The following is a 23,661-nucleotide window of genomic DNA, read 5'->3' on the forward strand; positions in this document are numbered from 1 at the left end:
GTGTGTGAGAACGTGCACAAAGTATTGCCAGCCAGAGAAGCTTACCCAAGCCTTAGTGTCCTCAGTTTTTTGTCAGGGGTCAGTTGTATAGACATGGAGCACACCTGCTTGTCAACCTCCAACCCCCTGCAGCCCCTTCAGAGTTCAGACAAAAACAGCATGACCCAGGCCCCATGCAAACAAAAACAGATGTTCACCATCAATCACATTGTTATCATGAACTCTCTGGCGTGGCCATGACCCAGTGTATGCAGAGGAACTCTTATCTGTCGTGCGATTCTGTGAGTTACAGGAGCCCAGGAGCCGTCAAGGGCTAGTCCCTGAAGCTGTTTGCCATGTGCAGTCTAGCCCTGTGCTAACCCTTCACTGCACACCTTCCAGAGTCAAAAAACGAGATTCATTAAGGGAAGTAGAGTAGAGTGGAGGCAAGGCCGTTTAACAGGGGAATTGTGGGTCAAGTGAGGTTTGGACTGGGGAATTTGTGACACTTTATGGTCCTAAGATTCTGTGACTTACCAGAGTTTATAAAATCCCTTTCCCCTCCTCATTGCCCAGAGAAAAGTACAATGTTCAGGAGCTGGAATACATTTATTTTAGTCTTAGAGTTAGTTGAGGGCAATTGGGAACGGTTTCCAGGAGGCCTGTGATCCCTTAAGCTGAGATACGAAAGATAAACAGGCATTAGCCAGGCAGAGGTGGAAGGAGGGAAAACCATAAGGCGTGAGTAGAGGCTAGAGTTTTAAGAGCCTTACAAACTACTGAAGAGTTTGAATTTTACTCCTCTGTAATGGAGAACTGTTGAAGAGTTTTAAGCTGGAAAGTGACATGATCAGATTGGCATTTTTGAAGAGGCAGTGCGAAGAACTGGGGAGTTGAAGTGGACAGAGAGATTAGTTAGGAAACGTCTGCCTAATCCAGAGCGTGGCCAAACGAGAGATCACAGTAGTCTGATCTCATGTGTCGTTATTCAAAAGCTATATGATCATTTCACAATATATACAAGTAGCAAATCATTATGTTGTACACTTGAAACTAATATGTTGTATGTCAATTATATCTCAAAGTATTCTAAAAAGAAATGAAGATTAAATGTGTAAGTTATAAAGATACCCACTAAACAAAAACTGTAAGCCTTCCACAGTTTCAGAAAAGATAAATCAATATTTTCAAAGAGTTTTTAAAGAATCTATAAAGAAATGAAAAGAAATTCATATTGAACCATAAAGCAAAATCTGACTCTATTCTGTATACCGGGGGACCCAGAACAAAATAATTCAGAAATCTTTGCAATCACAGGAGGAGAAAAAAGAGCTAGGTAGGCAGCAGGATTGACAGGACTTAGTGATTTTAAAATAATAGGGAAGAGCCAGGAGAAACTCTTGTTTTCTGACTTAAGTAACACCAAATCATTGTTCCTCTGATTAGTATTAAAAGGATATTTTGTTACATTCATTCCTTCCCTTTTCATTGGATTTTATCTTGAAACTTTGACTAAACTTGGCTTAAAGGTCAGTTTGCTGGTTTGTAGACATTGGACTGATGATTATCAGAAATTAAAGGTGAAATTGTCATGTAATTGAAGGAACATTGGAACATGAAATCAAGCAGCCCTGAATTCTAAGCTAATTTGCCAGGCGGTGGTATATCACATTTGGAATTTTCCTTAAGAGAGGGAGTGGGAGCTGAGACAATGGCAAAATGTCAAAATAAATATGGACCCTAGAATTGACACCTACCTCCGCTACTAATTAGCTCTGCTGTTTATTAGCTACTGGCAAGTAACTTAACCTTTCTGAACTTCGGTCCCTCATCTGCTAAATGGGAGTAATAATAGTACCCCTTGTGATGTTTTGAGGATTGAGAAGGCAATAACTCTGAAGCACCTGAGCACTAGAATAGGGTTAGACACATACGTGGCCAGTGGGTCTCAGCCTTCAGCATTATTGTTATTGCCATCATTGTCATCTCATGAGTGCCCTGCCTCTAAGACAGCACCATTTCTCCAGTGTAAATCCAGCTCTGTTTGCTTAAACTAAACCTACCACATAAATTTTTACATTTCATTTTTCTGATGCTCTCCCATGCAGTGTCTAATAGAATGTAATTGGATCGTGGCTGCTGCTTAAGTTATGTCTATTGTCCTTTTTAATAAAATGAAGTTTGAATAAGTAGATATTGTTTCTTGTTAAAAACGGGGGCAGATGCTTTTATCATTGCTGGTTCTTGCGTAAGAATTAATCACTTAAAATTTGGCAATTATGCTTACTTACTGTATTACTTGCAACTACTACTTTATATATCCCACTTTATTTCCAAGTGGGTTTTTTTAAAATTATTATTTATTTATTTATTTATGGCTGTGTTGGGTCTTCGTTTCTGTGCGAGGGCTTTCTCTAGTTGCAGTGAGCAGGGGCTACTCTTTGTTGCGGTGCGCGGGCTTCTCATTGCGGTGGCTTCTCTTGTTGCAGAGCACAGGCTCTAGGCGCGCGGGCTTGAGTAGTTGCGGCATGCAGGCTCAGTAGTTGTGGCTCGCAGGCTCTAGAGCGCAGGGTCAATAGTTGTGGCGCACGGGCTTAGTTGCTCCGTGGCATGTTGGATCTTCCCAGACCAGGGCTCGAACCCGTGTCCCCTGCATTGGCAGGCGGATTCTTAACCACTGTGCCACCAGGGAAGCCCCACACAATCAACTTCTGAACATTTTCCTTACCCTAGAAGAACCCCTTAGGTGTCATTCCTCCCACCTCCATTTTCCCATCTCTCTAGCCATAAGTAAAAACTAATATTTTTGTTTTCTACAGATTTGTCTGTACTGGACATTTCATAAAAGTGGAAGCATATAATATCTTGTCTTTTATGACTGGCATCTTTGGCTTAGCGTAATGTTCTCGAGGTTCATCCGTGTTGTAGCATGCACACGTATTTCACTCCTTTTTATAGTTGAATTGGATAATATATACCACATTTTGTTTATGCAGGTTCATCGGTTGATGGATATTTGGGCCTAAGAGATGTTCTTGATTTCTTCCTTCCTCCAATCTGCACATTGAGTCCATCTGTGAATAGTACCCATTCTGCTTCCCAAATACATAGTTTATGCATCTGTTGTGTTTCCTAATGGTCTCCCTGCTTCTATGCTAGCCTTCCTTCCATTTTCCACGCTGCAGCAAATGGGACCTCAAAACAAATGGGATTGTATTACTTCCCTTCCTAAAACCCCTCAGTATAAAGAACTCCTTGCCAAGTCCTACGAAGCCCTGTCTGAGGGTGTTGTAAATTCTGATGCCTTTGGGGAACAGGCAGGGCATAGGCCAGTCTGGAGCGGTAGGGCCTGGGACAGCTAGAGTGTGCACACCCCACCTCAGGACCTTTGAATTCCAAGCATTTTAAACAAAATGTACTTGGTCATCCCTGCCCTTCAAGATCAGGGCCCCACTCCTTCATGTTGTTCCCTCTCCCGTTTACTGTTTTTCAGGCAAAATGATCTTTCAGTTCCTCAAATGTGCCGAACAGTTTTTCTCCTCAAGTCTTTGTGCAGGCCGCACCCACTGGCTAGAATCTTTTCCCCCAGACTCTTTCCATGCGGTCCCTGCCCCCTCCTTGACACACATTCTCTCCTTCTGCCCTCTGTCCATTTACTTGGCTTTTTGTGAGAATATACTGTCATTGTGGGCAAGGACCTCATTCATATCAGAGACTAGAAGTGATTGAAGCCTGGAAGAAAGTACAGGGCTTTCTTTCCTCCTCACATCTTCACATAATCTACAGAAGAGTTTGGAACCCACAGATCTAATAAAAAGTTGTCTTACTATATTTGACAAACTACAAGAAATAAATGAGATACTATATTTTGCTCACAGTTCCCTTCCGTTTTCTCTTTGTAGGTGCTATTTCAAGTGGTTTCAGGCTGGAAGAGTCTCCGTTTGTTCCCTATGACTTTATGAACAGCAGTGCTTCACCAGCCAGCCCTCCGGGTTCCGTAGGGGACGGCTGGCCACGTGCCAAATCGCCCAGCGGCTCTAGCAGTGTTAATTGGCCACCAGGTAAGATGCCGACATCTTCTTTTATGAGAGTTTGTGCCCATTAAGATGTCGATACCTCTAGATATACTAATGATTTGGCCCCGATTCTGTGTGATTGGACTGAACTACGCGAAGGATGAGCAAGAACACAGAAATGTGAATGGGAAGTTGAGCCCAGGTCTTGGGCTGATGAGTGACCTGGCCCATTACCAGTGCCTTTGTGCTCCAATCTGTGAAGGTGGGATTAGTCCCACAGAGGGATTAGGCCAGTGAGTGCGAAGAATGATATAAACCTTCGTTCATTGTTCTTCTCTAGCTGTGTCTGGGGACAGAGGTGACAGCATTTCCATTTACTGAGGAATCACCAGAAATGCACCTATGACCTGTTTCATCCTATCCAAGTTGCTGTGGCTTTGTGATTTGTAATAAAGCACTTTAAAATGTTACTTTTAAGAATATATAAACCCAGAAAAAATTTGCAAGTTATTCATAAAAAACAGTTTATATTAATTGTGGTGTTGAGTCAGCCTGTTAGGGTATTGGAAAATAATTTGAGAGTATTGGAAGATATTTGATAATTGCATAGACTTTAGGAATAAAACTTTTGGGTAGTGACTGATGGATTTTCAGATGATGATTAAGCCTGAACAAATTTTAAATTTTTATTTCCAGAATTTCGCCCTGGTGAACCATGGAAAGGTTATCCAAACATTGACCCTGAAACTGACCCTTATGTCACTCCTGGCAGTGTCATAAACAATCTTTCAATTAATACTGTGCGGGAAGTCGACCACCTCAGGGACAGGAACAGTGGTATGTAGGCGGATACAACTCAGGATTTCTGAATGATGCAGGCCAGTGGCTCAAAGTAGATGTGAAACTTTGAGCAGCGAGAGTCACTCCAGCACAACACAGCGCCTGACCTCCAAGGGGCTCGTGACAGTGATAACAGAATTCTCGATTTCCCGTAGGTGACTCTTCAGCCACTTTTAAAATGATGAGGATTTATTATCACTTGATATGGTAAACGCAAAGGACCAACAAACATTTGCTTTCCAGTGACTGTATTAACAACTGAAGGTTGTTACCCATTTTATAACAAGTTTCTGTACTGTGGTTATTAAGAAATGGGTGTTTCTTAAGGAAGATGTTATATTATTTGTTTATACACTCTGGATGTTAAAGAACTTTCATTTGCAGAAGGAATTGGCTTTCTTTGTCTCACAGAGAGTGAAAATAAGAAAAATTTAAGGGTCCCTACAGTCCAGGTGCACTTTTTAATGGGTTATCAAATAAAATCTTCCTCCTACCTACCACATGGTTATTTTTTCACCCCAGGCATATACAAGTATTCCATGCATGCAGTAGAAGAAAGGTGAATGAAATGAATGACGGTATCTTCTCTTTCTGTAACATACAGCCTCACAGCTCTCCCTTTAAACAGTTTGTAATAAAGAAAATATAAAACAGTCAACACTTTCTGTTAAATACATAATTTGTTAACAGGTGTTTGCCAGATCACAGTGGTAAGATAAGAATCCTCATCATTCTAAAATGACTGAATTTAGCAGACAACTATGTATAGAAATAGTTAAAGCCACTACTTTCACAGGAGAACGTGGGGACAGAGCCAACAATAAAACCTCACAGCCTGGTAGTTAATGAAAGAATCTGGCAGCAGGAGCTGTTGCAGTGATCCACATAATGGTCGGGTCTGGAGCTAAACTAGGGTAGTGGTCAAGGGGGTTTTTTAAAAAATAGGAAGAAAGGCTAGGTTTTCGAGACTGAACATGGGGCACGATGGGAGAGGACAAAGGCCTGGCTCGCTGGTAGTGCCAGTGCCAGGGCACCTTGGTGAGCTGCCCAATAAGAAGTCATTAGAGTTCAGAGACAGTTTGGGAGCTCCAGTGGAGCCCACTACTGAGAAGCAGGGCTGGTGTTGTCTCTTGCTGGATCCCACTGTTGGGGTGCGTTCTCACAGACAGTTATGAGAAGACCGGAATGGGAGGGATACCTCTTTTGAGCCACGGTGGAAACAGTGAGCAAGCTCTCCACATGCTGTTTTGAAGGCAGGAAGGAAGCCACAGTCATGGGCGCCGTTCCCATGGCCCTGAACATGGCTGCTTCCTTTCTGTGGCATACTGTTAAGTTGCAGGTTCACTGGGTGCTTTTGCTTCTTCTCTAATGCCGTGTCCCCTGCTCTGGGGATGACTGATTGTGCTCTTTCCCCGTGTAGGGTCATCCTCATCCTTGAACACCACGCTGCCTTCAACTAGTGCCTGGTCATCCATTCGTGCCTCCAACTACAACGTTCCCCTCAGCAGTACAGCACAAAGCACTTCAGGTGGGCCTTGTCCTGAGTTTGCCAAGGCTCTGGCAGAGGAAGGGGCAGAACCTGGGGCCAGGGCCGTTGTGTTTACCTCTTCTTTTGATTCAGTCTTCTTTTCAGGGAGCTGGGAGAGTATATTTCTGAGCCTGGGAAGATATTTTTAACACCGTTTGCCCCCTTTTAAAATGTACTGTATCCAGTAGTCATTTACTAAAATAATCAGGTTTCACTGAATAGCCACTCTCATCTGAGAGCTGTCTCAGCTTAAATGTAATTCAGTTCTAAGCAGTAGTCCTCAACAGTCTGTAGTGAAGGACCTTTTATTTTTTTAGTGCCCAATCCTTTGCAGACTGATAACTTGTAAAATATAGTAAACCTGAACTTGGAATTGCTAAAGTACACACGGGAGTTACAGCAGCGTCATATTGCTGTTAGAGTTTACAAACGCTCACTCTGAATTTCTGTATTTGTACTGTCACAGACCAGTAATAAACTGTGTTGTGACCAGTCTTCCCATCACACTTTGAGATGTGCTGACTTAAAGACATGCTCCTTATGAGCAGGTAGAAAAAATAATTGATGGTGACAGAAGGTATAAAATTTTCTATCCCCTTCTGCTCTCTCGTTTTTTTTAGTATTATTTTGATTTAGTTTTCTGTGTTCCTGGCTGTGCACTGGACCCCTGGGCAAGTTGCTTAACCTCTCTGAACCTCAGTAGAATGTGTGTGAGGATTAGAGGTGGCGTACGCCAAGTGCCCAGCAACCCAGCGCTCAGCACAGAGCAGCCCCCGGCGAATGTCTGCTCTGAAGACTCCCTGAGTTAGGGCTGCTTTTGTAGTCCTTTTTTCATGAATGAATAACACAATGCTGAAATCTCACGGCCTAAGTGTTGGTCTTGAGCGACTCATTATGGTTGTTAAGGTATGGAGTTCCCACTTGCTACTTTAGAGCAGCTCAAAGCAGTGTTCAGTGTAGTTGTATACGCTGGACTAAGGGTCTCACAGGTCTTAAAACTATTAATAAGAGACAGTCTGTTTTGAGGCAAGGGAGCAGTTTCCTTTTGGCTTTTTGTTTTTCTTCTGCAGTTTAGTTTGATTTGGGGTTTTAAAGTTTTTTTGTTTGTTTGATTCGCTTTTAGTGGGGGAATGGGTGTTGTCATTATTTAAATTTCCTCTTTTCTGAAAGCATTTGTCTCCCCTCTTTCCCACTTTGTTTTCTTCCTTTGAGTAGCCAGAAATAGTGATTCCAAATTGACATGGTCTCCTGGTTCAGTTACAAACACGTCTCTGGCTCATGAGCTGTGGAAGGTCCCTTTGCCACCTAAAAACATCACTGCTCCGTCCCGCCCACCTCCGGGACTGACTGGTCAGAAGCCACCCTTGTCTACGTGGGATAATTCTCCCCTTCGTGTAGGTGGAGGATGGGGAAATTCTGACGCCAGGTACACCCCAGGTGAGACGACATGCGTAAGGTGGTTTCATGTGGCTTATTTGCTGAACACTAACCAGTACCAACAGTCTAGTTTAACAGAGACCTAAATAGCAGACTGTTGCATTATCCTCTATAAAGTAAGATTAGAACTTAACTAAACATAAGATTCCTAGTTCATTGCTATCTTCTGCAATTGCCATGCTTTTGAGAGTCTTAAATTTTATTTTAAATTTTGCCCAGTTTACTTACATGTCCCCAAAGACACACACCTGTCAGTGACAAAGTTAATGGAATGGGGATCTCCTTTCTTTCAGAAGTTCCTCAAGGGCTCATCTTATTAGGTATAGTAACTTCCTGCTCATGGCAGGCTTGTCATAATACCGTGTCACATGGAGCAGAAGTGTCATGTGACAGGCCTGGGGAGGTGGGAGCAGCCCATCTGGGCCTTGAAGAATGGGGTCTGTTTGGGTGAAAGCTTGGCCTGTACTTAGGATGATCATAAAATTTATTGATTGAACAGGGACGTTTGAGAGTGAAAAGGGGTGCTGTTAATTAACTGTACAGGCCTAAACCAGACTGTCCCAGGAAAACTGGGACAGATGGTTCCCTTACCTCTCTACACCTTCCGTAAATGACTAGCGCTGGATTTGTACTGGCATCATGTCCCCGCCCGCCTCCCCCCAACACACACAACACACACGACACACACCACACACACAGCCACAAACACAACTCAGAGCTCGTCTACCAGTTCATCCATTCTACCCTGCCCCCCAAATGCACCACACTTTCTCATCTCCAGGCTGAAAATTGTAGTAAAACCTCATTAATAATTTTCTGATCTTAGGACAGGTGATTGGCTGAAATAAAACTTGCAGTGTTTCCTTTGGGGGAAAGTTTTAATTGTGTGAAAAAAGCACATGAGTCTGTTCCAAGCTACTGAATGCAAGTTAGTGTAATTGGTGTCATGTGTAAGTGGTTCTTTCAGGCCACAGACGTCTTTTGGGTGCCAGCTAAGTGCCTGGTGGCACCCTCCCCCTCAGGAGGGTTGGTGGAGTTGAATGGGCTCAGGAAGCCTGTAAGAGTCAGCCAGGCCAGCAGAGGGAGCAGCATGTGCCAGGCGCAGAGACCTGGGAAAGCACAAGCGTTTCCTGTTGGAATTATTGGAGCTTGTCACGGGCTGTGTCACGCAGCCATCTTCCTAAGCCACCTGGAGTGTTTCTGAGGCACTTTTTTTTTTTTTTTTCTTCACACACACACACACACACACTGTATTTTATTTTTACAAGAGATGAAGAGACTGACACCAAGCATTGTAAATGGATGACCACAACAAAAGCAACAATGATTGCAATTACCAAACACGAAACACACTCATACTATGTCATAATATTGACATTCAGTCCAGTAATCCTCCACTGTAACAGCTCCTTTACTTTGCAGTGAAGATTGATGTGTATATTTTTTGCCTCTGAGTCCTGTGGGATTTTTTTTTTTTATTATTCAAACAGAAAGTCACAAAAATTATAATCATCCTCATCAGGTCTGAGGCACTTTTGAATAGTTGTAGACAGAAGTGACTTGATCATGTCTTAAACCTCTGCTGCTGGGAGGGAGAGACGATGCTGTGGGGCTGGGCAGGAGGGCCAGATGTGGAGCCCCTGTGGTAGCCCAGACTAAAACGAGCAATGTCTGGACGACTGCCAGCTCTTAAATCCCCTCGAACTCCACACCCTGTGGGACATGCATGCAGAGTCATCACTTGCTAACCTGAGATCATCGTGAGCTGAGGCTGTTCCCCAAAGGCTACCATTCTGCGACAGTTTTAGCTTTATAAATGGGAAGACCCCAAAGGCATCTGGCCTTTGGTTCACTAGCCCACCGTGTGATGAGCTGGCAGCCCTCTGAGCCCCCACCCCCCAGAGGCAGAGCCCCGTGCCCCAGAAATTAACACCTGGTCAGAGCTGGAGTGAGCTGGCATCCTGGGCCCACAGAGAAGATACCCCACGTAGACGCACAGGTGAGTAAGAAGGAAGAGAAGGACGCCACGCGCCCAGATGATCCTCCTGAATGTCTGCAGTGTGACTGGAGCATGTTTGTCCTGAACAGTCATTCAGGCCACAGCCTTGGAAAACTGACTTGTCCTTTTTCTTCCTCGTTTAGGTTCCAGCTGGGGTGAGAGCAGCTCAGGGAGAATAACAAATTGGCTTGTTCTGAAAAACCTTACACCTCAGGTAAGAACATCAGGTGTCCTGGCTTACGTGGATACGCCAGGCAGCATGGAAGCAAAGGTTTCCATTCTGGTTTAAGTCTGAGACGCGGACTGCCCAGGCCTTCCAAGTGGTGCTGAGTAGGTGTCAGGGCCGGGCAGAGGAAATAGCAGGGAATGGTCGTTAGATGCCTCAGGCGGGCTGGTGGTCTGATCCAGTGGTTGTAACACTAAAATGCACGGGAGCTGACCAAAAATACAGAGTCCTAGACCTCACCCCACAGACTCTCATTTAGTATATCTGGGCTACGGTCAGGGATGTGCATTGCTATAAGGGCATTCAGATGAATTTGATGCAGGTGGTCCTTGTACTGCACTTTGAGAAAACTTGTCTGCCCTTTTAGATGAGAACGTTTTCTTGGTCCCTGGACTGCCCCCTCCTCTGGAGGCTGGGTGTTAAGAGCCCACCCCCCTCCTCCCCAGGGAGCAGTGCCTTGCTGCATCCTGTCCTCAGGGCAGGGAAGAGAGAAGACATGAAGCCACAGCAGGGGCAGTGACTAACTAAGGAGTTGGGGATCTGGGGAATGCCTGGGAGTCTAGAGGCCACGGAGGTATGGCTCTGGGACCAGTGGAGGTGGGGAGGGGGGCACTGTACCCTGTCACAGCAGTGAGTCCCAGTGAAGAGTGGCACCAGGAGTGCAGAGCCTTGGGCAAGAGAGAAAGGACCAGAGTCCCAGCCTGGGACAACCTACCCGGACAGTCTTCACGGCGGTGCATCTAATTGGCAGTTGCCGCGCTCTGTCTCCTAGATCGATGGCTCGACTCTGCGCACTCTGTGCATGCAGCATGGCCCACTGATAACATTCCACCTGAACCTCCCACATGGAAATGCTTTGGTCCGTTACAGTTCAAAAGAAGAGGTAGTGAAGGCACAAAAGTCTCTGCACATGTAAGTTGGCCATTCTGCGCATGGCACCTGGAAAATGCCCTTGGGATTGCAAGTTTGGAATTCTCTCGTTAGGGCTCCCTTGTGTGTATGAAAACGCAGCTGGTGGCTCTGTGTGCCACCTCGGGGCCAGCACTCGGGGTCCCGCGGTGAGCGCTTCCTAAAAGCTGCAGCCTTGCTGTGTCTTGGGCTCCGAGGGCAGTGCTCAGAAGGGCGTGCGTCACACCAGATCCAAATGGCCCTAGAAAATCCCTTAAATTGCCTGGTAGGAGACAAGAGGACATGATCTTGATGCCACAACAGCACCGGGTGGCACGGCTGGGCCCGGAGAGCCCGGGGCGCTGTGCCCCCGCCGTGTGCAGCCTCCGGGGCACACGCTGGCTGGAAGGGAGGGCACGCTGGGTCCTTGTGTGCGCCGCCCTCTCCCTCTCGCCCTCCATTGCTTTTGTAGCAGAGACAGTGTCACCCTCACTTTGACTCACACCCCTCAGCTAGCCCGCTTGTGTCTCTCTCCTCCAGGTGTGTACTGGGGAACACTACTATTCTTGCTGAGTTTGCCAGTGAAGAGGAGATCAGTCGTTTCTTTGCACAAAGTCAGTCTCTGACCCCTTCTCCCAGCTGGCAGTCTCTCGGGTCCAGCCAGAGCCGGCTGGGCTCCCTCGACTGTTCCCACTCATTCTCCAGCCGGACCGATCTCAATCACTGGAATGGTGCTGGGCTGTCGGGAACTAACTGTGGAGACCTTCATGGCACTTCCCTCTGGGGGACCCCACATTATTCCACAAGCTTGTGGGGTCCTCCAAGCAGCAGCGACCCCCGGGGAATTAGCAGCCCATCCCCCATTAACGCTTTTCTTTCTGTTGACCACCTGGGTGGGGGTGGAGAGTCCATGTAACAGTGTAGACTCGACTCAGAACTGCGACCTCAAGACGCGAAAGAAAGGAGCACTAAGTTGGGCTCGCCGCCTGCAGCCAGGGCCACCTGTGGGAACAGCTATTCTCTGCACATTTTCCACTTTGTTTTCCCTGAAACATATCAGTTTGAATACTTGAATCATGCAGGCCAATATTATAATGTGAAAAGGTATCTATCTATTTACACTCCCAAATAGCGCCATACATGCTACACCGTATAGAATGAGCTCACTTGTGTATATTCATCATGTTTAGCCTTTGGGTTCTTTTTTTTACCCCTTTCTACCCCGCCCCTCCCCCCCCCCCCGCCCCATTCATTCTTTTTCTCTTCTTTTCTTTTTTTCTTTTTGCAAAACCATTTTTTGGGCTGATAATGTATGAGCTTTTAACTTTGCACTGAATGATGTTCTCTCCGTCTAATCGGCAATATGGGGGGGCAGCTGTTCCAGTGTAAATGTTTACTCAAGGATGTTCTTAAAAGGTGTGCGCTCTCTACTATGCCTTGATGTTTGCCTACCTTATTGTGGTATCGTGGAGTTTAAAAGATCAAGTTTATGATACTGACTTAGGACTATAAATGAAAGTATTGCACCAGTTTTTTCATGTTATAAAACTAAAGAATTTCGCTCTGCAGTTTGAAAAACTGTGGCCACAGCTGTGACTTGCAGCCCACCTGCCACCCAGGACGGGCCCTGCACTTTGAATAGGCTTTCCATTTTGTTTTGAAGGTTCCCACGTTGAACCTTCTTGTTTACAGATTTTTTTGTTTGTTTTTTGAGAAAAAAATGTTTACTCTTCCATCATTTAAAAAAAAAATTAAAAGACAAAAAAAAAAATGGAGGATGATTTAAAAGATGCTTTCTATCTCTGGGAAAAAGGAGCAGCATTTGGCCATGTTCTTTTGTTTTTCTATTCCTGTCCTAAATCAAAGAGCATGGTTCTCAGGAAAACCAGTTCCCCAGTTTAAAAAAAAAAAAAACAACAAAAAAAAAAACCTCCTTGTAGTTTCTTATAGGAAAAAACGAAAAACCCCAACTTTTAGCACTGATACTACATATTGCTCTGTTAAAGAATTTTCTCTGCCAAAAAGAAAAAAAAACAAAAAAACGCTTAAAGCTGGAGTTTGAGATTCTGCTTTCAGATGCTGTCTTTTTATTAGTGAGTGATGATGGTTTGCTAATTATCAGTAGGTAATAATTTTTTGTAATCCCATCAAGTGGCTCTATATGTTTCTGCTCTCTTGTGACTGTGTTAATGTTTAACTGTTGTACCTTAAAGCCGAAATCAGTAACTATGCATACTGTAACCAAGGTATTGGGCTTACAGGATTGTTCGTTGTATAAAGAAAATTTTAAATGTTGTTGCAAACTAACGAGTTACACCATTTTTAAAATTTCTTTCTCTCCTTTCCCCTTTTTTTGCCCACAAATGGTATTATAATGCTTGCTTAGTCAAAGAAGAGAGACTAAACAAGGGTAAAAATTTTAACAGTACAGAATTTGCCATCATTTCATTGCCTTGATTCTAACTGTTTGTGTCCTAAGATGCAAAAGAAGTCAGTGGCTTTTAACTGTTTACAAATAGAATGTGATTGTAAAATGTACAGTTTGGTTGTGTTTGAATTATGAAATTTCTTCAGATATAATAAACCATGACTTTTTGGCTGCTCAACATTAATTGTCTCTTTTTTGTGAATTTATTTGTACGCTCTTTTTTTATAATGAAAGTTTCAAAGTTGCTATGTATGAGGGTTCTCATAGAGCAACCGGTAAAAATCTAAGCAAATATTTGAATATTTTATCCGAACTTATACACAATTTCACCCTGAAATAATGTGAGGACAATGGGAAACTGTCGCTTGCTCCTTCCTGCCCTCTTTGAGCATCTTTGGGATCTTGTTGCTCAAAACTCTTCTGTGACTTCATCTTCCCCACCATTTGTGCCCATCTCAAGCCTCAGCAAGAGACCATTTGGAACATGAAGCTTAATGACTTGACAGTGTTCTAGTGTTAAACTCTCATACCTCTGTTACACAATGAGAAATGCCACAGCCTGGACTGGCCTTTTTCCTCCCCCTTCACGGCCCTCCTCGCTCCTCACTGCAGGAGCTCCGGGGCAGAACCTGTGTACGTATTTCAGTGTATGACTTCAAATCATGCTCCAACTTGCCAGGTGTAAGCTAATGTTGTTGGACACCTTAATATAAGCAAATGTTGTTCAATGCATTCAATGTATATTGACTTCCATACTGGTTTTTCCAAAAACCAAAGGTAGCTTTGAAAAACCACGTCTGGAAATGTTTGGAACGTTAAGCTGATTGACCTTTTGGGGCTTTGAGTAGTATATAATTGACTTCATAACTGCGTTAATTGTATTGTTAAAGTGTTTGGGAGTTTTTTGCGCTTGTTATGTGAAAATAAAGTGTTTGATTTAAAAAATTAAAAAGTGGTTTGGTGTTTGCCTAGTCCTTACATACAACAGTTCTGGTCCCTAAGCGACTGTGTTCCTCCTAAATCTTTCTTAATCTCTCCCAACTGCCCGTCCCTCAGTCCCTAGTCCAGGCCATTAGTTTGACCATGACATTCCCCTGGCTCTGTGACCTCAAGTCACTAACAGCCTGTAAGAGTTGATCTAAACATTTTAACACGTCCAGTCACGCATCTCCAAATACAGCTCGCAAGGGCCACACAGCTCCTGTGCCCCTGGACGTGTGTTAGCTCTGGACATCCTGAGCTGCTGTGCCTTGCTGCTCTGTCTCCACTCTCCTTCCCCTGTAGGCCTGCCCGACCCTGCCTTCCCCTCAAAGACGGTAATCACTGGGTTCAGCTTACGCGGGGTGGTTTTTTTCCTCCATCATATTTAGGTACCTCCTCCCGTTGGTGCGTGCTTCAAAACCACGATCCCCTTTCTGGTCATTGCTGTTGACGAATGAGCTGCAGCCAGTGAATAATCTCTTGCTAGTCTTTGTAATCCACGTGGTCACACACACAGTAGTTGCTGAGTAGATATTGAAGGGATAACAGCTGCTGCCGGTTGACATTTGAGGACCAAAAATTGTGGTAGTGCCGTGCTGTCAAACTGTGAGGGTGGATGAACCAGGTGGAGGTGGAGGTGAAGTACTTGACAGGTAGGGTCTAAATAGTGTTAAGATAACGACTGAGGCGAAGGAGGAGGTAGCTGAATCAAGACGGGAACGGCAACGAGGTTGCACTGAGCAAGCTGGTTTAATATTTGGCTGAGAGGTAATTTGCATGCATTGGGACTTGACTGATTTTCCCTCTTCAAAACTTAGGAGATCTTTTCCAGTCGATCCTTTGATTTCAGATGTGAGCGGCGGGGTCCCTGGACGAGAGCCAGAAACCACCCAGATGAAACTTGAGAGCCCCTTACAGAGACCAGGGCTTTGGCCCTGCCTCTGAGTAGGTGTTTGCAGCGTCCTGGGGGGAGGGGATAACAGTAACAGTATGTTAAAGGCTTCTCTACATACCTAGTGTTTGTACGTGTTTTCTCATTTTCAGAGCACCCCAGCCTGGCCCTAGGACAGGAAACACAAAGTCTAGTACAGTGTGGCTCAAATTGTCCACCAACACACTCCCAAAGTTAAGGAGAGGATGGAAGATGTGGATCTCTCTGGGATCTGGGGGCAGAGTTTTGAACTCTTCACTTTAGGTTAAAGCTGCATATGAATGTTGCATTTGGCTCCATCATACCCATTTTCACCTAGAGATAATGTTTCAAATAGCCAGTTAAATTGCTGTTCTTCAAAAAGTCTCCGGTGCTTCAGAAAGATGGGCCATGATAAGGCCCACGAACCCTATTTGAATTGAAGAAGCAGGACTGGAGAGCTCCAGCTCCGGATGACTTGAGTGGCAGAGATCACTCTGGTAAAGGGTCATCAGAGTGATTTCCCAGTCCTCATGTTAACACAAGTTCGTGTGCCCGACGCACAGTGAGGCCAAACAAACTGAAACGTCGGAGTTTGGAGCAGAGAAAGGTTTATTGCAAGGCCATGCAAGGAGACAAGGTGACTCATGCCCTAAAAAGCCTCAAGCTCCAAGGGTTTCAGCAAAGCATTTTTAAAAGCCAGGTGAGGGACCGGGGGTTGCAGGGTACGTGATCAGCTCGTGCACAGTTCTCTGATCGGCTGATGATGGGGGAACAGGGTGGTGTCACAGGGGTTAACTTTATCAGTCCTTAGGCTCCAGGAGGCCTGGGGCTACGTGCTCATGGTCATCAAGTAGTTAACATCTTCCGTTTGGTGGGGGGGGCAGTTTCACATCTGCAGAACAGCTCAGGAAATTTGCATCAAATACCATTATCTAGGTACTTCATAGAGGAGCTAAAGCAGAGTATCTGGGGGAAGGCCCTCATAGGGTCCTGCTAGGTTACACTGGGTCTCTGGGCCCTGTCTCAGCCCTCAGGGACCAGTACGCCCCTGTCCTGGCCAGCCATTGACTCACTAGGTAGGGAAGCACCCCAACCTGCTGGTACAGCAGGGCTGGGCTTTGGATAGTGAGGGAAGCTGTATCCACAGTCCAGCAACTTCCAGAAGAGGACAAACTTGGATCCCAAGATCTAAACAGTCTGCAAGCCTGAATCCAATTCATGGACCCCATTACCATGTTACCGTTGTAGCCAAAATCTGGCCTCTGTACCCGGTACTGAATTGAGTCTCAGAGACAGAGTTTTGGGTGAAGTAGAAAAGAATAGCTTTATTGCTTTGCCAGGCAAAAGGGGCCACAGCGGGCTAGTGCCCTCAAAACTGTGTGTCCTGACCTGGAGGGGTTAGTGAGGCGATTTATAGTAATGGTTCCAAGAGGGTGTGATCAGCTCGTGGACGTTCTTCTGACTGGTTGATGGTGAGGCAATTGGGAGTCAGCATCATCAACCTTCTGGATCCATCCAGTCTGGGGTCTGTGCCTGTGGACAGCGTACAGTTAACTTCTCCCACCTGGTGGGCGTTTCAGTGTCTGCAACACAGCTCAAAAACATTGTTCTGTGTATCCCTTGAGGGGGCCCCAGGACCCTGCTCCAAGGCTGCACTCTTGTTTCTAGGCTGCTCCTCCCTTGTCTCCCCAACTCCCCCCTTCCCTGATTAGCAAGTGTTTAAACCTGCCCTTTGGAACTCAGGGAAGGGCATGGAGGCTGAATGAAGCCTTTTTCCTGCAAACGAGAAATGGGGGACCCAGAAAGGCTTTTGTGCCCAGGAGCCCCACAGGATCCTGCTCAGGTTCACCATATCACTGAACCACCTGGGTTTTCGCTGATTTCATAGTTTTAAAAATCAACTCCTGGGGCTTCCCTGGTGGCGCAGTGGTTAAGAATCCGCCTGCCAATGCAGGGGGCATGGGTTCGATCCCTCGTTGGAGAATTAAGATCCCGCATGCCACGTGGCCAAAAAAAAAAAAAAAAAAGAGAGGGCGAGAGTAGGTAAAATAACCTTTATTGGTTAAGGGCATGGCTTTTGGAATTAGACCACTCTGGGTTGAAATTCTCATCAGACCACCTACTAGCTCAGTCCCTGACCCCCAACATCCAAAATCCATCTGCTTTTCCTCTGAAAGAGATCCTTAATCTGACCATCTCTCCATCCTCAGCCCCACGACCTCAGCCCGGACGTCTCCTGCTGGAGCCACTTCTCTTCTCCCAGCTTCTGCTCCTGCCCCACAGTCCACCCTCCTCACAACAGCTAGGGCGAGCTTTGCTTTTTATCCTTTTAAAAACCAACATAAATTTTGGACTTCTCTGGTGGTGCAGTGGTTAAGAATCCATTTGCCAATGCAGGGGACACAGGTTCGATTCCTGGTCCGGGAAGATCCCACATGCTGCAGAGCAACTAAGCCCGTGCGCCACAACTACTGAGCCTGCGCTCTAGAGCCCGCGAGCCACAACTACTGAAGCCCATGCACCTAGAGCCCGTGCTCTGCAACAAGAGAAGCCACCGCAATGAGAAGCCTGCGCACTGCAACAAAGAGTAGCCCCCACTCGCCGCAACTAGAGAAAGCCCGCGTGCAGCAACGAAGACCCAATGCAGGCAAAAATAAATAAAATTAAAAAAAAAAATTAAAAACCAACATAATTTTCATACAGTGCTGGAGCCCAGTTCTAAAGTGAACCACTCAGTGGGTTTGGGCAAATGCAGGCACTCATGTAGCCCTCATCCCAGTCAAGATATAACCTGAGTCTATCACCCCAGAAAGTCCTCTTGTACCACTAAACTCTAGGGCCTCGGCTCAATTACATCACCACCATGTTTACGACCCTCTGATGGCTTTCCGTAGCACTTAGGAAAAAACCCAAACCCTTACCGCAGCCTGCAAGCTGGTGTACCCAAGGCTGTCACCCCCTGTCCTCACCTGCTCTCCTCTCCTCAGTCCTCCCCAGACCTTCTTTCTCACTCCCGCCCTGGGGCATCCCCTCTTCCTCTGAATCAGTCGTGACCCAGGTGTTCAGCTGGCTGACTCCTGATCCCACCCCGAGCAGAGGTGCCTTTGCACGGAACCCTTCCCCAGACTCCTCTCGAATAGTCCCCTCCCACCCACAGCTGTTCTCTAGTCCAGGACAGTGGTTCTCAACTGGCGGCGATTTAGGGCCCCGCCCCAGGGGACGGTTGGCAATGTCTGCAGACATTTTTGCTGTTACAACTAGGGGGAGGGGAGACTGCTCCTGGCATCCAGTGGGTAGGGATGCTACTAGATGTCCTTGAATGCACAGGACAGACCCCACAGCAAAGGATGATCCAGCTCCAAGTGCCAACAGCGCGGAGGATAAGAAGCCAGGTGTAGCACGTGACCTCTTTTATTTCCTTCACAGCATCTCTTGCCATCTCCAAGGAATCCAAGTGCGTTACCAGAACAAACGCATTGTCATCCTGCCATCAGGCTGCGGAGTGAAGATCAGATCCGGTCACTCCCCAGCCGCCAGTCCTTCAGTGGTTCCCACTGCACTTGGCAAAACCGCAAGCTCCTTCCCATGGCCTTCAAGGCCCTGCAGGACCTGCCCTGTTGGCCTCGACCTCCCCTGTTGCCCTTTCCACCCGCTCACCAGCCTTCCACTGGCTTCCCTCCAGTCCCTCAGTACGTCCAGCCCTCTCTCCCCACCAGCCTTTGGCTCCCTGCTGGCAATGGCTGGATGCTCCGCCCCACCCCTGTCAACGCCTCCTGCACCTCACATGGGGGCTGGGGACATCCTTCTCATCCTCCAGTCACAGCTGGGGGGAACAGGCCCTCCCTGCAAGACCTACTGAGAACAACTGAATCCATCCGTATTCAGGGATGGGTCCACTGGACCACTGGACCCTTTGGGGGATGGGGATGCAGTTTCCCTGGAGAGGCAGGACCGGGATGATGGAGAGGCAAGGGAGGTACATGGGGTGTGACATGGAAGGAGGCACTCACTCCCAAGGGCACTTGCACACCCCTGGCAGTGAGGGTCTCCACCCTGGGGAGGGGGGACAGGCTAAAGAAGGGTGTCTCCATCCTGGGAGTGAGGGGACAGGCTAAGGAAAGAGGTTGCCACCCTGGTGGGGGGAAGGGGTAGGGTAAGGGAGAGGCTCTCCAAGAAAATGACCATTAAAAGGGGGGGGGGGACTTATTCTGAAGTGACCTGGCCCGCAGCCATCTGTCTCTGCCCCTGGATGTTATTATTCTGGATGTTTCTGTGAGAGTGTCTTTGGATGATATTAACACTTAAAATTTTTTTATTTTATTTATTCTTTAAATATTTATTTATTTATTTAATTTATTTGGCTGCATTGGGTCTTAGTTGTGGCACTCGGATCTTCACTGTGGCATGCAGGAGCTTTTGTTGCGGCACGTGGACTCTAGAGCATGCAGGCTTGGTTGCTCCAAGGCATGTGGTATCTTAGTTCCCTGACCAGGGATCAAACCCGTGTCCCCTGCATTGGAAGGCAGATTCTTAACTACTGGACCACCAGGGAAGTCCCAAGATTAACATTTAAATTCGTAGACTTTGATTAAAGCAGATTGTCCTTCATAGTGCAGGTGGGCCTCATCCGATCAGTTGAAGGTTTGAATTGAGCAAAAGGCTGATCCTCCCTGGAACAAGAAGGAATGAATTCTGACAGCAGATGGCCTTTGAACTTGAACTACACCGTTGACTCTTCCTGGGTCCCTGGCCTGCTGGACTACCCTGCAGATTTTAGATTTGCTGACCTCTGTAGTCACATAAGCCAATTCCTTAAATGTCCTATTGTTTCTATTTTTCTGGAGAACCCTGACTAACACAGAATCTTAAATCCCAGAGTGAGACTGTCCTCATAACAGAAAGCATAATAACTGAGCTATTAGACGTAGAATAGTTAGGAGCAGTGATCAGACAAACTAAAGCTGGTTTAAGTGTATTCCTCCAGTAGGTTGCCACTTCTGGAAAAAATCAGTTGTATTTTTGTCTTTATTGATCTACTTTCACTCCAAGAGCATTTGCTTCTTTTTTTTTCATAACAAGTTTGAGAGATAATTCACATGCCATAAAATCCAGTGGTTTCTAGTATATTCACAGTTGTGGGGTCATCACCATGGTCAGGTTTAGAACATTTTCATTATTCTGTACCATTAGCAGTCACTCCCCATCTCCTCTCCGTCTGCCAGCCCTAGGCAACCACTAACCTACTTTCTGCCTCTATAGATTTGTCTATTCTGGGCATTTTATATAAACCATCTATATCATATGATATGTGACCTTCCATGTCTGGCTTAGTGCAAATTTCACTTAGCATAATGTTTTAAAGGCTCATCCATGTGTGGCATGTGTCAGAAAATGGAATAATATTCCATTGTATGGATAGACCACATTCTGTTTATCCATTCCTCAGCGGATGGACATTTGGGTTGTTTCTACTCTTTGGCTGTGATGAATAATGCTACTATGAACATTCATGCACAGTTTTTGCGTGAGAGCATTAGCTTCCTAAGAGACAGTGGTTGTCTGTTTTTCCCCCTCTCGATTCTCCAGTGCCTGGAAGAGTGTGTGGTGGGTGGCAGGCAGATAATAACAATGTGCTGAACGGTTGCACGGCTGGGTAGCCTTGCTGATGACATTGAATAGCCCTGAGTCTGCTTCCTTAGTTGTACAACAGAAATATAATACAATCTGAGTCCACTATCCCTTATCTACAATTTTTTGTTTGTTTGTTTGTTTTGTGGCTGCACTGCACAGTTTGTGGGATCTTAGTTCTCCGACCAGGGATCGAACCCGTGCCCCCTGCATTGGAAGGCAGATTCTCTACCACTGGACCACCAGGGGAGTCCTGGCTGTTTCTTAAATACCTAATTTTACACTGACCACATAATCCAGCCATTCCCCGCCTAGGCGTGTACTCAAGAGAAAGAAATGTGTCTATTCAAAGACTTATGCTGTTGTTCACAGCACTTTATTTACAGTCTCCCCAAACTGGAAACAACTCAAATATCCGCCAACAGATGCACAGATAAACAAATTGTGGCTTCCTTTTGGCCAGAATCGCCATCTTCCAGTAATTCGCCAGAATGACCAACACAACGGGAAAGAGGAGGGGCACCCGCTACATGTTCTCTAGGCCTTTCAGAAAACATGGAGTTGTTCCTTTGGCCACATATATGAGAATGTACAAGAAAGTTGACATTGTAGATATCAAGGGAATGGGCACTGTTCAAAAGGAATGCCCCATAAATGTTACCATGGCAAAACTGGCAGAGTCTACCATGTTACCCAGAATGTTGTTGGCATATTGTAAACAAACAAGTTAAGGGCAAGATTCTTGCCAAGAAAATTAATGTGCATATGGAGCATATTAAGCACTCTAAGAGCCGAGATAGCTTCCTGAAACGTGTGAAGGAAAATGATCAGAAAAAAAAGAAGCCAAAGAGAAAGGTACTCGGGTTCAACTGAAGTGCCAGCCTGCTCCACCCAGAGAAGCACACTTCGTGAGAACCAATGAAAAGGAGCCTGAACTGTTGGAGCCTGTTCCTTATTAATTCATGGCATGATGGTGTAAAGAAAATAAAAGACCTGGACTGTAAAAACAAACAAACAAAAACAAACAAACAAGGACTTCGCTGGTGGTGAAGTGGTTAAGAATCCACCTGCCAATGCAGGGGACATGGGTACAAGCCCTGGTCTGGGAAGATCCCACATGCTGTGGAGCAACTAAGCCTGTGCACCACAACTACTGAGCCTGCGCTCTAGAGCCCACTAGCCACAACTACTGAGCCTGCATGCCACAACTGCTGAAGCCTGCGTGCCTAGAGCCCGTGGTCCGCAACAAGAGAAGCTACTGCAATGAGAAGCCCACACACTGCAACGAAGAGTAGCCCCCGCTCACCACAACTAGAGAAAGCCTGCGTGCAGCAACGAAGACCCAACACAGCCAAAAATAACATATAAATAAATAAATTTATAAAAAACCAAATTGTGGTATATCCATACAACGGAACTGTCATGGAAAAGAATGTATATATAATGTATATATACGTATAACAATCACTTAGCTGTACACCAGAAATTAACACATTGTAAATCAACTATGCTTCAATTAAAATTTTTTAATTAAAAAAATAAAAAAATCAATTGATCAATCTATACAATGGAACCATAACTATAGATAAACCCAACAACATGGATGAATCTCAAAATAATGATGCGAAGTGTAAAAAGCCAAACAAAAAAGAGTGCATGCTACATAATGCCATTTATATAAAATTCTAGAACATGCAAACTCATCTATAGAGACAAAAAACAGATCATTGACTGTCTGGGGATGGGGTGGGTGCTAGGAAACTTCAGGGGATGTTGGATATTTTCTTGTGTCCATGGTTTCATAGGTGCATGCATATGTCAAAACTTAATGGTTGTCTTTGACATAAGCCATAGCAATATTTTTTTGGATCTGTCTCCTAAGGCAAAGGAAATAAAAACAAAAACAAACAAATGGGACCTAATTAAACTTAAAAGCTTTTGCATAGCAAAGGAAAGCATCGACAAAATGAAAAGACAACCTAGTGAATGGGAGAAAATATTTGCAAATAATATGATTGACAAAGGGTAAATATCCAAAATATATAAGCAGCTCATACAACTCAACATCAGAAAAAGAAACACCCTAATTAAAAAATGGGCATAAGTCCTGAATAGACATTTTTCCAAAGAAGCCATACAGGGCTTCCCTGGTGGCGCAGTGGTTGAGAGTCTGCCTGCCAATGCAGGGGACACGGGTTCGAGCCCTGGTCTGGGAAGATCCCACATGCCGCGGAGCAACTAAACCTGTGAGCCACAAATACTGAGCCTGCGCGTCTGGAGCCTGTGCTCCGCGACAAGAGAGGCCGCGATGGTGAGAGGCCCGCGCACCGCGATGAAGAGTGGCCCCTGCTCGCCGCAACTAGAGAAAGCCCTCGCACAGAAACGAAGACCCAACACAGCCAAAAATAAATAAATAAATTAATTAATTAATTAATTATTAAAAAAAAAAAAAGAAGCCATACAGATGTCCAACAGGCACATGAAAAGATGATCAACATTGCCAATCATGAGAGAAATGCAAATCAAAATCACAGTGAGACATAACCTCACATCTCTCAGAATGGCTATCATCAAAAAGTTATTTGTAAATAACAAATGTTGGCGAGGATGTGGAGAAAAGGGAACCCTTGTACACTGTTGGTGGGAACGTAAATTAGTGCAGCCACTGTGGAAAACAGTATGGAGGTTTCTCAAAAAACTAAAAACAGAGCTACCACATGACCTAGCAATTCCACTCCTGGGTATATACCCAAAGAAAACAGAAACACTAATTCAAAAAGATACGTGCACCTCAATGT

The 23,661-nt window shown here is 45.5% G+C and overlaps 2 protein-coding genes and 1 pseudogene across 13 annotated transcripts in view; 2 read left to right on the forward strand and 1 right to left on the reverse strand.

Moving 5' to 3' along the window:
* TNRC6A (trinucleotide repeat containing adaptor 6A) overlaps positions 1 to 13,525 on the forward strand; it is a 105,539-nt gene extending 92,014 nt beyond the window's left edge. For all 11 annotated transcript variants that reach the window (XM_082362375.1, XM_082362372.1, XM_082362369.1 and 8 more), the window contains 7 exons: positions 3,882 to 4,040; positions 4,692 to 4,832; positions 6,256 to 6,363; positions 7,579 to 7,800; positions 9,943 to 10,013; positions 10,798 to 10,937; positions 11,454 to 13,525. In XM_082362375.1, coding sequence (XP_082218501.1) covers positions 3,882 to 4,040; positions 4,692 to 4,832; positions 6,256 to 6,363; positions 7,579 to 7,800; positions 9,943 to 10,013; positions 10,798 to 10,937; positions 11,454 to 11,829 — 1,217 coding nt within the window. In that variant the 3' untranslated portion in view covers positions 11,830 to 13,525. The remainder of the gene's footprint in view (positions 1 to 3,881; positions 4,041 to 4,691; positions 4,833 to 6,255; positions 6,364 to 7,578; positions 7,801 to 9,942; positions 10,014 to 10,797; positions 10,938 to 11,453) is intronic.
* Positions 1 to 23,661, reverse strand: part of ZKSCAN2 (zinc finger with KRAB and SCAN domains 2) — a 502,693-nt gene that overhangs the window by 194,276 nt on the left and 284,756 nt on the right. The gene's annotated exons all lie outside the window — the stretch shown is intronic.
* LOC309613779 (large ribosomal subunit protein eL21 pseudogene) lies at positions 19,018 to 21,895 on the forward strand (annotated as a pseudogene). Its single transcript has one exon. The product of its transcript is annotated as a large ribosomal subunit protein eL21 pseudogene (transcript).

Source organism: Balaenoptera borealis, assembly GCF_965194805.1.
Source record: "Balaenoptera borealis genome assembly, chromosome: 16".
Classification (NCBI taxonomy): Eukaryota; Metazoa; Chordata; class Mammalia; order Artiodactyla; family Balaenopteridae; genus Balaenoptera; species Balaenoptera borealis.